This window comes from Oryzias latipes, chromosome 20 (genome assembly GCF_053564925.1).
Source record: "Oryzias latipes strain Hd-rR chromosome 20, Olatipes_Hd-rR_3.1".
In the NCBI taxonomy this organism is placed as follows: domain Eukaryota; kingdom Metazoa; phylum Chordata; class Actinopteri; order Beloniformes; family Adrianichthyidae; genus Oryzias; species Oryzias latipes.
The window spans coordinates 10,899,705-10,913,945 of NC_136256.1; the positions used below are offsets into that span (position 1 = coordinate 10,899,705).

At 41.0% G+C, this 14,241-nt stretch overlaps 1 protein-coding gene across 4 annotated transcripts in view; it reads right to left on the minus strand.

Annotated features, from left to right (window-relative positions):
* The window catches only part of arhgap12b (Rho GTPase activating protein 12b), a 52,615-nt gene that overhangs the window by 9,975 nt on the left and 28,399 nt on the right, over positions 1–14,241 (minus strand). For all 4 annotated transcript variants that reach the window (XM_023950083.2, XM_023950081.2, XM_023950084.2 and 1 more), the window contains exon 3: positions 1,326–1,598. In XM_023950083.2, coding sequence (XP_023805851.1) covers positions 1,326–1,598 — 273 coding nt within the window. The remainder of the gene's footprint in view (positions 1–1,325; positions 1,599–14,241) is intronic.

A 14,241-nucleotide genomic window follows, 5' to 3' on the forward strand; every position in this document is an offset into this window, starting at 1 on the left:
TCAAACTTAACCTATTAACAATCCTTTTTGTAAAAAACAAAATTGTTTAAAAAAAGCTTTCTCTTTTTTTTACTGCAAGGTGTTTTATAAGGAAAATGTTTCAACAAACAATACATTTTTTATTCCTATTGTCCACTGCAGTCAGACATGCTAGAAAACAGCAAGGTGTTGTATTTTTAAGAGTAAAACTAATTCAACTAAAGTAAAAGCAGAAACAAAACATAAAAAGAATAACTTCTTCAAAAAGAACAGTAAATGACTGACTTTGTCATTGAATAATCAGTTATAAAAGTCTGTTTTCTTAAAAGGCGTTCCCCAGCAAAAAAAAAAAAAAACAGAACAAACTAACTATTTAGAGACAAAATAAGACAGGATAATGTTTGGCTCACGTGGTCCAGGCTTGATCCAACATCATGATTCTTAATTGTGAGCAGAATTTTGGGGGAATGAAACAGATGATTTCTCTAAAACTCAGCTTAAAAAAAAAAATCAGAATTCTGCTTCATTCAAGTAAAAATTAGAAAAAAAGGTTTTGAAAGCTGTGGCAAAAAACACCAAAAAATATGGTTTTATGTTTAAATTTCTGTGTAACTGTAATGAAGAACAACTTTGATCTCTAGGAAATCCCCATTGATGCAAAATTCCCTTTTAGCTTTGGTTTCAAAAATGATGATTTACACAGAGAAATGATGTTTGTCTTTGCAAAATTTAACCAACTCTATTATAACATCATCATCTGAAAAGTTTGACTTATTTTCCCCCAAAATGTTATATTCTTAGTGTTTTGTCTAAAAGAATAAAAAAGTTTAGATTAGAGATTATTAAATTTCTATGCTGTAATTAACAAATAGTATAAATAAGTATTTCCATTATTTATAATTTCCACCTTGAAACATTTTGACTAGAAAAAGTGAAAAACAGTAAATTTATTTATTTTACATAAATTAGGCAGAATTCGAGTGTGACTAATTCCCATAGATTTGCCTCCAACATTGGTGCAGTAACACGGCTGCGCCACAAGAGTGCAGCGTTGGATGTGTTAGAGTGTGCAGACAGGCTGACAGGAAGCTGCCATTCCACATCAAAGGCAGTGGAGCTTCCCGGCAGTCAGGAACCACAACAGCACGTTAACTCCTCTGAGGTCCACCGCACCCTCACCGCAGCCGCTTGCTCCGACACGGACCATCACGCTCCACTTCCACAATGTTTCGGAGCAGCAGCTCCAACCTGTCTGTCATCAGTACACATCCCTGAGCGGGATGACTCAGCACCCACAGGCTTACTTTGTACTCTACTGATCTCTACGCTGTGCTCAGGATCCATACCTCGTTCTCCACTGTTCCCTGGCTGTCTCCTTTGTTGCTGCTGATGCTGCCACTGGCGTCTCTGGTCCGCGGCGGCTTCCAGGTTCTCTCGCCGTTGGCCCGGTTGTAGTAGAAGTGCCTCCCGCTGTGGTCTTTGTGGGTCTCCCAGTCACCCAGAATGTGGATCGGGGAGCTGGAAGGGATGGGAGGAGGGCTGGACTGAGAGATCTTCAGCTCCTGAAGGTTGGTGTAGACCGGAGAGTCAGACCGGATCTGACCTGTGGGTGACGTTGTCTGCAAGACAAGAGAAGAACCGGATGGTCACATGGGAAACTGATGCCTCAGTCTTCCTTAAAAGCAATTGTTGCCTTTCATTTTTACACACGGCTTCTAAAAATATGTATTCCTGACCCAGCAGCAGACACTAAACCTTCCAGGATCTGCTGTCGACAAACAATCGGATGATCTGGATTATGAAATGTCAACCAGAGTTGTAAACTGTTTAAAAAACCCACAACCAAGCAGTCTAAACTATAATCAGATTTCTAAACGTCAGGATGAAAACGAGGCATGAAGAGCAGCAGGTCAGACTCGTGGTTGAGTAAAAGTTAGAACCCAATACGCCACAATAAAACCTCTACTCTTCACGCAACGTACGCACAAAAGGTCCGTCCTGGATAAAGAAAGGACCATAACGGAAATTGAGGTTTTGTGAAACTCTTTTTAGACCTGTAGGGAGGTCATTCGTATTTTAAGATCTCAACTCATTTACCACATTCTTTTATTTAGAGCCATTTCCCGTTCGTTATGCTCAAATGTTGCTAAAGCTCAGTGACAAAATGTCTGTTAAGAAAAATTGTGAAATATGGAGGAAAATATTTCACAGCGGGGACAAGAGGAAGTTAAAAACAAAAGTTTTTCTGTGAAAATGGCTGCAGCTGTTAGAACTTCAGAGGGTGTTTTTCAACACATTCCCTCAAAAAAAAGAGAATAAAGCAGCGGTGATGATGGTATGCTATCTCTAAAGGGGCATTTAGAAACTTGGTACAAAGGGCAAAAAATTCTGCTGCCAAGGCTGCATCTCAGTGTTTACCGTCCTGCACGCCAGCTCTGACACTCGCGCACCAAAGCTGGATTCCAGTCTGTTGCAGGATTTGAACCGTTTTCAGGACACAGATGGGACTTCCTGCCAGTCATAAAATAACAGGGTTCTTGGATATCCTGCACGCATGCCGGAGCAGGTTTCAGTAACACTGCATTGTTTGGAGTCAGGTTCAGTCTAAGCCTCTCGCTTTCAGCTCAGCGCACTGCAGGGGGGGGGGGAGGAATGAACAGCGTGCCAAACCGCAGAGAAAACACAAACTTGCTGCATTTAGGAATGCAGACAGCATGTTCCAATTTTAGTCAACGAAAGTGAAAATTAAGTCTAAATGTGGATAATTGAACAACCATTGAGATTCCAAACAGCTCAAGAGGGGAAGCCCGCCTGCTGCACCACCGCTCTGACAGATGTTAACCCAGATGTTTTCAAGAAGCCATTCAACAATCACTCCAGACGCCACAGAGGGATTCACGGGGACAACGGGCCCCCGTTGGCATGCATACCACACAGGTCACGAGCCTTTCATGTCACATTGCACATGCTGTTTTCACACATGGGTCTGAAATCTGAATATTATTAACAGCACAACTACGCCGCATAAAAATAATAGCTGAAGTACTGGCAGTGGTAGTGGGCATACACAACGTACTTCGTAAACACGTGGTCAAAATGAACCACACCTCGGCAATCACCAAAACAACTGTATTTTATTCTGATCCCTGGCCAAAGATCTGCTAAAGAACCAACATTCTTCAACTACAATTATATTCATTTGTTTAGAACTTGGAAACAAGCAGGTTGTTGGATCTGGAGCACCAGGACTGGTCAGCTCTAGGGAGGTCACCATTCTCGGTTTTAAACTGAACTGCATGTTACACCATTAAACCGATTTGTGGGGAAAGTGAATCGTTGCATCCCTACTGCACACCAGTATTTTTATGCGTAGGTGTCAAACAGATGTGCTAAATTTAAGAAATCTTTTACATTTATTGTTTTAATACATTACACCAGGCTCAGCATGAGCCAAGTCATCCTTGACCCAATAATCGATGTTTAAACGCTACAGCGTCCCGCAACAAAAGCAGCATTTTTAAAAGGTAAAACTGACACGAAACAAATGACCGTTTCGATTGGCTGCAATAAATGTGTCCCTTTTTTGTATTTCTAGTCCAAAGTAAACAGAAGGCACCTCTTGTTCATCGGTTGTTGTGGCAACCACGGGCAAAGTGATGCCTAAGAAGTTTTTGTTAATTAGACTACAATGTCCACCTTAAACCAGTAGGCGCACAGAGCCTATGCTTGTTCACTTAACCCTAGCTGGCAACAGCAAAATAAGAAAAGTAGCGTAACACAAACATAATTCTAATGGATTCTAATGAGATTCAGATGAAAAAAGCAGCTTTGAGCCGATATGCAACACTGCAAATAAGCACAAAGCTACTTTTTTCCACACCACAATCCATTGAAAATTACATTGTGTCAACTTTTCACTGATGTAAAGTTTTACATTTCAGTGCAAAACTGCTTTTCACCACAACAGAATCAGTTGGAATTACAGCAACTGCATAAACAGTTATGGTAGTTCAAAGAACGTCACCACAGGAGCTAAAGCTCTGGTGGTAAAGGAAACACATGTACAACTGTAGAGAGGCTTTTCCAACAAATGCTAAATATGTTTACGGTTTGAGGTGGCAGATAGGTATGGATCAGATGAGATATGCATGCGGTCTCTGTGAAAGTTGCAGAAGAAAAGCCAAAGATCAATTTCCTTAAAGACGTTTGTGCAACTTTGACAGCCCGTCTCAACAACCAAGAACCAGGTTTTGCAGAAGCGAGTAGAACAAGAGGTTCCTGCAACCATGTTTTCATGTTGTCATGGTTACACTCCAAAATTGGCGCAATTTTTTTTGGTTCATGTAAAAATGTTTTTTAAACATACAATTCATTTTAAGAAAAAACTGTGATGGGTAACAAGTTAACACTAACAAGTTGAGTCATGGCTAATAAATACTCAAACATAAACTATCCAACAAATGCAATGATGGGACAGTTTGAATCTCAGTGGCTGAAGCAAAAATAAAGGTCTTCCTGTGAATCAAGATAAATTGCCTTTAAAAATATTTCAGTAGTTTCCTCCTGCAATGTACACCATATGGTGAAACGTTTGCAGTAGAGGAACCTTGTCCGTTTGAAGTCAACATCAACTGTTTCACTGGCTGCAGTTGGCTTAATCTTTAGAGAGACGCTATAAATGTTCCCTGGGAAATAATTCATCAAAGAACAAAAGGCTGCAGAGACTGCCAAAGCTGAAAGAAAGTTTTTTGACAAAAACTGAAGATTAAAAAATAAAAAAAAACAGGAGATTTATTTTTCCTACTGGTCAGAAAGTGATACCCAACAAACTCCACCTGTCGTGTGTATGTTTGCTTCACCTTGCATCTGGGACGGCTGCACACAAATACATCGTCGTCATCCTCTCCGGGTTTCCTGTATCCCCTAAACACACTGAATGCACGGCGCATGGCGATGATCAGATGAAGCTGCTTTCACCTTCACGCGCACAAATTTTTAGTCCGTCTGCTTGCTTGAGTTATGAAGGAAACTCAAAACCCGACGGAACAGGATCTCCTCTCTCACACGGACTAACACACACGCGTCTGACACAACAGGAAGTGGTGCTGAAAGTGTCTCTCAATGCTTCCTCTATTAGAGAGCGTATCCGCATGTTTGACTCAAACTGTATCTGTCTGTGCTGACACACCGTCTCTTATTAACCTGACCGCATGAGTCAACAACAAAGAAACACTGCCTTCAGACGCTATAATTGATCATCATTCACCTTAAAAAGAGCACTTCATAAACAATTACGCAAACCACAGTATAATCTGAAAGCAAACTACTCTTATCGCACTGCAGAAAAATACTGTGACATCAATGCCGTGTCGTGTGGAGGCAGTACAGTGGGTTTTGAAGCACTTCCTTAAAGCTTTTTCAAGCTGAAAATGTTTTCTTTGGAGTGTTTAAGGCCTGATGAGGTCTTACCCCCTAAAGAACCAACAAACAAAAGACCTAGAAAGAAGTTGGTTTAGACATTACGTTCCACAGTGTTTGTGTTTTGTATATGTATAATAAATCTACTACCGGATTCTGTCCACCACATCCGCCTATACCTTAGTCTTGGGGCGTGTCAAGTCGTTTGCCTCGTCAAACGTCCACTACCTTCCTAAAAATCTATAAATGTATATCCATAGAATCTATGGAATGGAAGAAGAGTCTTTGACAGGCAAAACTAGTAGACTTCATCTATGGAGTTAATTCAGTCTTAGTAATCAGAAATGCACACAACCTGTTTCACAAATACACACGCTCTGATTCACAACTGTACTTTTACGCAAACGTGCAATACAAATTTGGAAATGCACACATTGTGTTAAACAAATGCACAAGAAATGTTTCTCACAAATGTGCACACTGTGTTTCACGAAAACAATACATTTTTTAGAAATGCACAATAAATGCTTCACAAACATCATTTTTGGTACACTTGTAATATGAACTCACAGATCGAGCACATTTTAGAATTTGCTTTCACAAACCCGCTCTCATTTGTGAATCTCCCCACATTTGTGAGAGATTTTTCTACGATGAAAATGGCGCCCCCCTCACGCTGCAGGTCAACTAATGTCACCATTGGCTAATGAATCTGTCAATCAAACTCATCAGAAAAGCAGGCGTGCGTCATTTTATTTTGCTTTTTTTATTTATCACATCTAAAAAGTCGCACGCAGCTGAAGTTAGTCTCCACTTTGACGTTTGAGGGAAACTCTACATCACCTTTTAATGAGTCCTGCACAAAGTATTCCAGAGTTCTACAGAGAACGAAGATGGAAAAAAAATGAAGTTGCTGGTTTGTGGAAATGTGTTCTGATTAGTAGAAACTTGTAAAGTAAATCAGGCAGGTCTGTGTTCAGAAACTTTAGTACAGAAAACACTCCTTGTTAAAGAGAAATACACAATGAATCAAGATTTATTTAAAATCAAAATACAATAAATCGATTTGCCCTGAAAGATGATCTTAGCCTAAGCTGAGTGTTATAATGGCATTCTATGAAAACTAAACCCTGTAATGTTGCCTTTATAAAAATATTACTATTCAGAAAAAATCATCTAAAAACCAGCAACCTTGTTTCATTGAATCTTCATTATATGGAGAGCATCTTTACAGATTTAATTTTTTAACTAAATTTCATGCAGTTGCATTTTAACTTGAAAAACCAAAAGCAATAACCTTAGCCGTGTTCGGCCGCTCAGTGAAAATGTTAAACCAGTCTGTGGCCTAAAAATGTTGGGGATTTAGAGCAGAAAGTTTGTCCAAAATCTGAATTAACTGTGAAAGGAGCATCATGTGATGACACACAGATATTTGGATTGCATGTTCATTTACAAAGCTTTCTTTTTAGGGCTGGATGTCTTAGGGAAAATATTTGACTATTTGAATGAAAGCAATCTTCTCTTTGAAACTTTTTCTTTATCAATCACATTTTAAATCAAATCCTGGAAATCTTTTCTTTTTTGTATTTATTTCAAGGGAACAAACTTCTTTGATGGTTTCAATGTAAGAATTTATTACAGAAAGTCCTTTTTTATTAGTTTAAATATCAAATCGTGTCAAAGGATATTTTAATAGGCAAACAAAGCTACTTTTAATAGGGAATAAATAACATTTAATCAAACCACATAGACATTGATCAAATGGAATAGTAAAAGCAGTCAATGTGTCTGTGTAGTTTCACAGTCATCCTCAGATTAAACCATTTTGTGTACATGTCCCTGCAGGAGCAAACGTGTCTGAAATAAGTCTAAATCACTTAAATGTTATAATGATTCAATGCAGCAAAGCAAAAACACTCTGATTAATTATTTACATTTGTGGTCAGTGAACGCAGCTTCCTCGCACGCCAGTTGAAGATTGTCTCCAACTTCTTGACTATAAATCTCTGCTTAAAATTGTATTTAATCTCAGTGAGTGTGGAACCAGAAGACCTGTGCTCCTGACACGAAACAAAAGAACACCTCCTGAAGGAGCTGATCCTCTGCATGGCTCCTGCTGAGCACTGAGAAGCCTCACTGGAGTTCAGAGGACTGGAGAGTTTAAAGTAAAAGACCAGCACTGCACCCTTTACGTGCAAAAGTAAAGAGTGAGAGCCTGGTTGCTGCTCTAATTAGATTACAGTCCATCAGGGAATTGTTGTCCACACGTTTATCAAGTTCTTCCTCCTCTGTGGATCCATTCCTGCCAGCAGAAATCCCTGTGCCTGGAAGAGCACCGTAAATTAAACCATAAATAACGCTGAGTGGAAAGGCGTACAAGTCAGTCAGAGGGCAGCAGTGACCTGCTGCTGCACATACTCTCCACTAGGGGTCTCTCTCACATTGGAAGGGAGCAGCCTGTTAAGTGGGCGTGAGCCTCTGGCATGAAGCAGAGGGGCTTCTGTCAGCATGCAGCCCCTCCATGTCTGAGTCTGCTCAGTGGGTGTTAACCCCTTTACCTTCACTGACAATGAATAAAGACTATTTGGTGAAAAGTTAAACTTTGTCTCCAGTAGATGATGAGGGACTCAGAAACTTATGTGGTTTGCTTTTGGTTTTCAGTGAATTTCCCCATCGTGGGATAAATAAAGTCATCTAATCTAAATTTTACCTGAAGCCCTGACACGCATGTTTAGACTGAACAATGTAACCACACGCAAGGTTAGCAGAGTAGTGAGGAACAAAGCGCCAAAAAAAAGGAGGAGCTCAGGTCAGATGTTTTGGCCTCTGTAACCCTTGTGCTATCCTAGGCACTTTAACATTGGGAGTGGGTCCAGATGGTCATCTAGCACTAGACAGTGCTCTAAACCTTTTTTCTTCAATGATTTGTGATCTTCACTGGTGTCCATGGATTACATGAAATCTTTCCACCTTTATCCACCCGTGTCATGGTAGGGAGAACACGTCAATGTGAGGGTGGGGTCATCTAAGATAGCACAAGGGTTAAGAAGGTTTGATGAAAGAAAACTCAAAAGAGCTCCAGGTCTTCCTAAAGGAACACAACTGCTGACAGGTTGTGATGAATTCAGCATAAAAACTGATGTTTTTATGCATATTTATTGTTTGAGCAGAACTGATGTTTTGCTCAAACAATTGTTTCTTTTGCAAGTTTCTTTTAGGTGTGTGGGTGATGGGATGAATGTGTAAAACACAGAAGACAATTGGTTTTTAAACAGATCGTTTCTATCCCCAACATCTGTTTTTGCTACATTGCTACATCTAGAGTTATCTGGATTCCACCAGACCATGATCTAGCTCTGTTTGTGCAGAACCTCCTTGCTGCATGAACTGACAGATCAACATAGTAGGGCTCCAGCAAACCAAATCAAAAAGCTGCATAAATCAGGAAGTCTTGGCGCTGCACACGGATCAAGGACTGTTCAGTTGTGTGTCCCTCCTCCAAGTGTGAGCGTTTCCTCTCTCCTTGATGCCTAATGTGCTTTTGTGATGGAGTTGGATGAAAGCGGGTTACAGGGAGCGCAGAGAGAGCAGAGGTAGCGTTGTGACTGATGGAGCTGCAATCGTGACCATGGAGACGCTCAGCCAATCAGGAAGCCAGGCTGTGAGGATGCTGCATCGATCCTCTGTTCTTTTGTCCTCCTGTCTTCCTCTGCTGAACCCTCCCGTCTCCATCTGTCGTTCCCTTCTCTGCATCTTCTGACAGTCACGCTCTAAATGGTATGATGGGCGTCATGATGCAGCAACTATTGTATTGAATTAACCTACAATCAGTCATTGCCGGGTGACAGACATTTGCAGGAGTTTCTTCATCAGAAACAGAGGCCCTGGAGAGTTCTCAGGGGAAAAGTCCCATCAGTCCAGGTTCATAACTGAAAGCAAAGCAGCAAATCTAAGAAAGGCTGAAATGAAAGTGAGTCAGCATGTTTTATCCCTTTCATTTCATGGATGAGTGGATTTGACAAGACGGACACGAAGTAATTAACCTTTTGGTCCGGAGCTGATAATGCTCAGCTAGAAAGTCAGCTTATGTCGGTGGAAAGACACCCCGGCTCTGATAAAGCTCTGGAAGCTTGCAGAATAATAACCGGGCTGACAGACAATGCTGCTGTTGGGAGACTGCAGACAAAAGAGGCTTTGGAGCCACAAAACGTTTCAATTGTGTAGAAAACAAGCGGCAATTGTTGGATGAGGTGGAGCCTTTGTGCCGATATGATCTGCCTGACATCGTTTTACATGTTTTTACAAACCTGGGAACTCGTTCAGACAATCTTTCTGATATGCAATACCTTCTTCTTGACGATCAGACAGCATTCACTGCGTTACTGCTCCCTCAACCCGGTTTTCCTCATCAAATGTTAGTGAGCAGGAGTGAATGGGGAGGCTGGAGCCATGCTTAGTCTCTACTTTGGGAGATGTGGGGCTGCAGCCCTTTCACAGTCAGTGAGAACAAACCTGTAGGTGAGATTAACTTCCATGATGGAACTAAACTATTCAAAACAGTTATTTCACAGTCTGTGCATCACAGACTTTTTTTCTTTGATATGAGGGCATGTCTCAGCATGAAGCCAAACTCTAGACATTTCCTTCTCGGTCTCTCTGTTCCTTTAAAGAAGACTCGCACTCAGGAGACACGAACGGACACCGCGTTTGTGCAAACAGCGCTTACTGTCAATAATGTGAGGATAACACTTTATGAATCTGTGTCCATGGAGATTATAGGATGAGTGCACCTTCTTCTTTGATTCATCTTATCAAATGGAATTAAAAACATTGTGTCATTGGATGAAGTGGGAAAGGCCCACTCCAATGATTGGAGTGCCCCTGGTTCATCCAATGACACAATGTTTTCTAATGATGGAGGACATATATGAAGAAAATTAAGTTTAAAATTTCATTTCTGAGTATGACATTCATTCATTCATTCATGCAGTCATGAGGGGTAATGAGATTCTGGAGAATCAACACCCACGTGCTGAAGCGAGTTGCAATTTTAAGAAGTGATACAAAGATGTCAGCTTTCATTTTGTGCCCAAAAATTGTAAGCTAGAGGGTGAGCATGTAAACAGAGAGCTCTCAGCCATGGGGGACGGGAAGTGGTGCTGTGTTGCTCCGCGGCAACGGTCCCGCCAACAACCAAGGGGTGATTTTCCAATGAACTACCGCTCTGCAGAAACTATGTCCTAGAAAACACTATAGGTTTTTGGGATTTTTGCTAAAAACAGCATTATCATTAATAAAATACTACTGGAAAGGCTTTTAAAATAGATAAAAAGATGATTGGAAAATGATAATGTTTAGAATTTTGGGAGCACATGGTCCGTAGGAGTTTGCACAAGTTACAACTCTGATGCTTTATTTGCTTTAAAAAAACTTGTTAACCAAAAACAATATTAGTAATAATCAACAGATGCTCATACAGATTCAGGGGTTGACATAGCCCAGAAATTTGCACTGGCCCACAGGGCCAGTAGTTTTTGAAAGTTACTGGCCCGACACCGCGCACAGCGAGACCCGCCGCTCCGCAGGTGCTTGCAACTTTAGGGGGGGTCCGGGGGCATGCCCCCCCGTAAAATTTTAATATGGTGCAATTTGGTGCATTCTGGTGACATCTAGCACTTATTTCTACACTTTTCAATGACTAAAAATAGAGCATATCAAACTTAAATCTGCTCTAGTCTGTTTCAGATGTTTTGAAGAGAGCACTGCAGTGTAGTAGGAAACACTAGTTAAGAAGTTTTCATGCTGCTTCTAATCACTGCTATTTCACATTTGTTCCTAATCAATAGTTAAGAAGTTTTATTGACTTTTTTGCCCTGACTGCCTTAAGGTTCTGCTTTTTGTTACTGTAGCAAAGTTAAATTTACTTTTTAGTTACCTAATTAAATTAAATAATTGAAAAATTAAATACAATTAAATTACTGAGATCATTCAGCTAACTAGAAATACTTACTGCTTACAGTGTTGTAAAGAAAAACAAAATTAAGTAGTTTGACCTTATACTCCATTTGAGTCTGAGATTCAGGTATTTGGAGTTGCCTTTGATTCTTTGACATTCAGCTTAAAGCTTAGTGCATACAGTTTCATCTTCAATGCATTCATTAAATATCTTGCTGTCCATAGCACTAATTCCACCCGTCACTCCGTCTAACATATTCCTATCTATTCCTGCCATGTCTTCCACATCTCTGACATGCTTCAGTCTCTCTTCAGTGACGGTGTTGGATTTATGATCATCGCGGTGAAAAACCACCAGGGGGCGCGCGCTGATATGTGTGTCAGTTTAAATATATCTGCATAAAATGTAATAATAACCCACTGGCTTGTTCCTTGTTGTTGCTGTTTAACATTGTTTAGTATTGAATTGTTACATTCAATAAAGTTTGAAAAAAAAATTGAGTGAGCGCGTGCCGCGTGGTGCTCGGCAGCGACAGCCGCGCGCAGGCGGGAGAGGAGGAGAAGAGTGATAAAAGGTTTCCCATAGAAACCCTTGAAGTCTGAACACAGGACTAGCAGAAAAAGTGAATTATGAAGACGAGGTAAATCTACACGTTTTCGCAAAATATACTTTATTGAAAAAGGTGAAAAATGTATTAATTGTTAGATATTTTAGTGGCCCGAGCGGACAAGTAAAAAATAAAGTCTTGTGGTCCGTACTGCTCGAAAAACAGGACCGGGCCAGCGGACAAATGGCTATGTCGAGCCCTGCAGATTGCAGATTTCTATTCATCCATGTTCTTAACTCGCTGAATCCCGAGTTAAGAACATGGTTGCAGGGCAACACACACATTCAAACCTAGGGAAAATGTAGAGCAGGGCTGCTCATTACGTCGATCGCGATCAACCGGTCGTTCTTCAAGGATATGAGGATAGATCGCAGGCCAGCAAAGATAAATGACTAAAAAAATATATTTCAGAAAAATCCACCAGCGAATCAAAATCCTCACAGAGAAGTATGGGACTTGATTGACATGCAGAACAGCCAATCGAACATCCTCTGATGCACATGCGTGTTTAAATACACTGAGCGCAAACTCTGTCACCAGAACGTCGCTTCTTGCCCTGCAGCACGTCGAGTCCCCGGTAGAAGACCACTCCGGCCCACTGCAGTGTTTATTGAGGCCCATATCGCCCGGCGTGCCTACGCAGTTCCGGCCCGATGGATTTGAACTCACTGAGGCAGAAGTTTTTTTTCCTGTAGCTCGCGCTTTTCGGGCATTGCCCACTATTTTTGGCTTAATAGTTGATGCATTTTTCTTTTCAGGTGTATTTGGGAAACTGATGTGGCTGATGGGACTCACCATTCGTAGACTAGTCTGTGTGCAAGGAAACGTTTTACCTGCATCTTTCAGTAGATACAATGTTAAGCACAAAGCAGAGTCAAAACTACCTTTAAATCATCTGTCTGAGGAAAACGGGAAAGTTTCATCCCTCCGTTCTGTCAACACTGCACTGTCATTGGTCAGCAGGCTTTAAAGCCATGCAGCATTCAACCCCCTCAGAGTTTAACCAAAGCTGCAGGAAGGAATTCCTGCTTCTTCACCAAGAGACAAACATCCCAGCTGGTGCGACAGGAAGACGGAGGCCCGCTGCAGTTTTACCCACACTGCTGTCCAACAACAGAAGAAATGGATGTGATGGATTCTGCAACGACTCTGGAGAGAAAAACCAGAAGGGGAAGGGCTGATGAATGAAATCTGGCTGCAGGAGCCAGACGGGCTGCCAGCGCCCTGACAGCGTCGATGAATCTCGTTTAGCTCCAGAACGGGTTGAAGGATAAAAAATATTGATGAGACACTCAATTTCTCTAATGGAAGTGTATTTGCCAAAACTTTTCTGATTGCTCTTTCAAATGGTTTTGTTACAGTAACTCAGTCTGATAACAGTGACGGGCCAACATGAGCCTAAAGCCCTCCACATTACGCTACATTCTGAGGCTGATAAATGTTTCAGCTGGTTTTCTCAGTGGATAAAAGCAGCAGCCGGACGTTTATCTTTGGCTGTTAACAGAGCAGACGCCTGTGTTTGAAGACGTATAGCTGGCTTTTATAATTTTCCATATTTTCCTTTACTCCTTGGTGACAGGGAACACAAGGCTAAAGTGAAGGCTTAGCATTCCTTTTGTGGCTGGCAGCTCAGCTCCCAGTTAATGGCTAATCCTGCTTTCAATACCCTCAGTGTGATTGGTTGAAGCTAATTACACACACTGCCGTCTCTGGATGCTGAGTGGCTGGCACGTGTAGGCGGGAAAACCACGAGAACTGGACAGTCGAGCTGGGAATGCCGTCACTGTAAAACCCCAGATTTTTTTGGGAAAAAGTCGGAATAATTGTGAAATCCCATTAAATGTTTTGTTTCATCCCTTAGAAAAGTTCATTTGGAGCACAAAACTAGAGATCTGCATCACTGCCAAAATACTGATGTCATTCACATTTTTATATTCAATTTTAACAGATTTATCTTTCCGGTTTCCATTTAGTCAGGAAATACACTTCCTGTAGCGAGTACGAGGCTAAAAGCACTGATGAGGAGATGCCTGAATCAAACTGAGAAGAATCAGATCATTTCTATGTGACTGAGCAGTGGGGTTTGGGGGCGGGGGTCGATTATTAGATGCATCTATACATGATTCTAATCTAGTTTGCAAATTTTAAATAAAAAAAAATGCAGAATTTAATGTGATTCAACATAAAGCATTACAGATTCTCTAAAGAAAATTGTGTCTTTGGTGTTTTTAACATGTTCTTGTTACATATTTCTGATAATGGGCATGTTTAAAGAAAATTA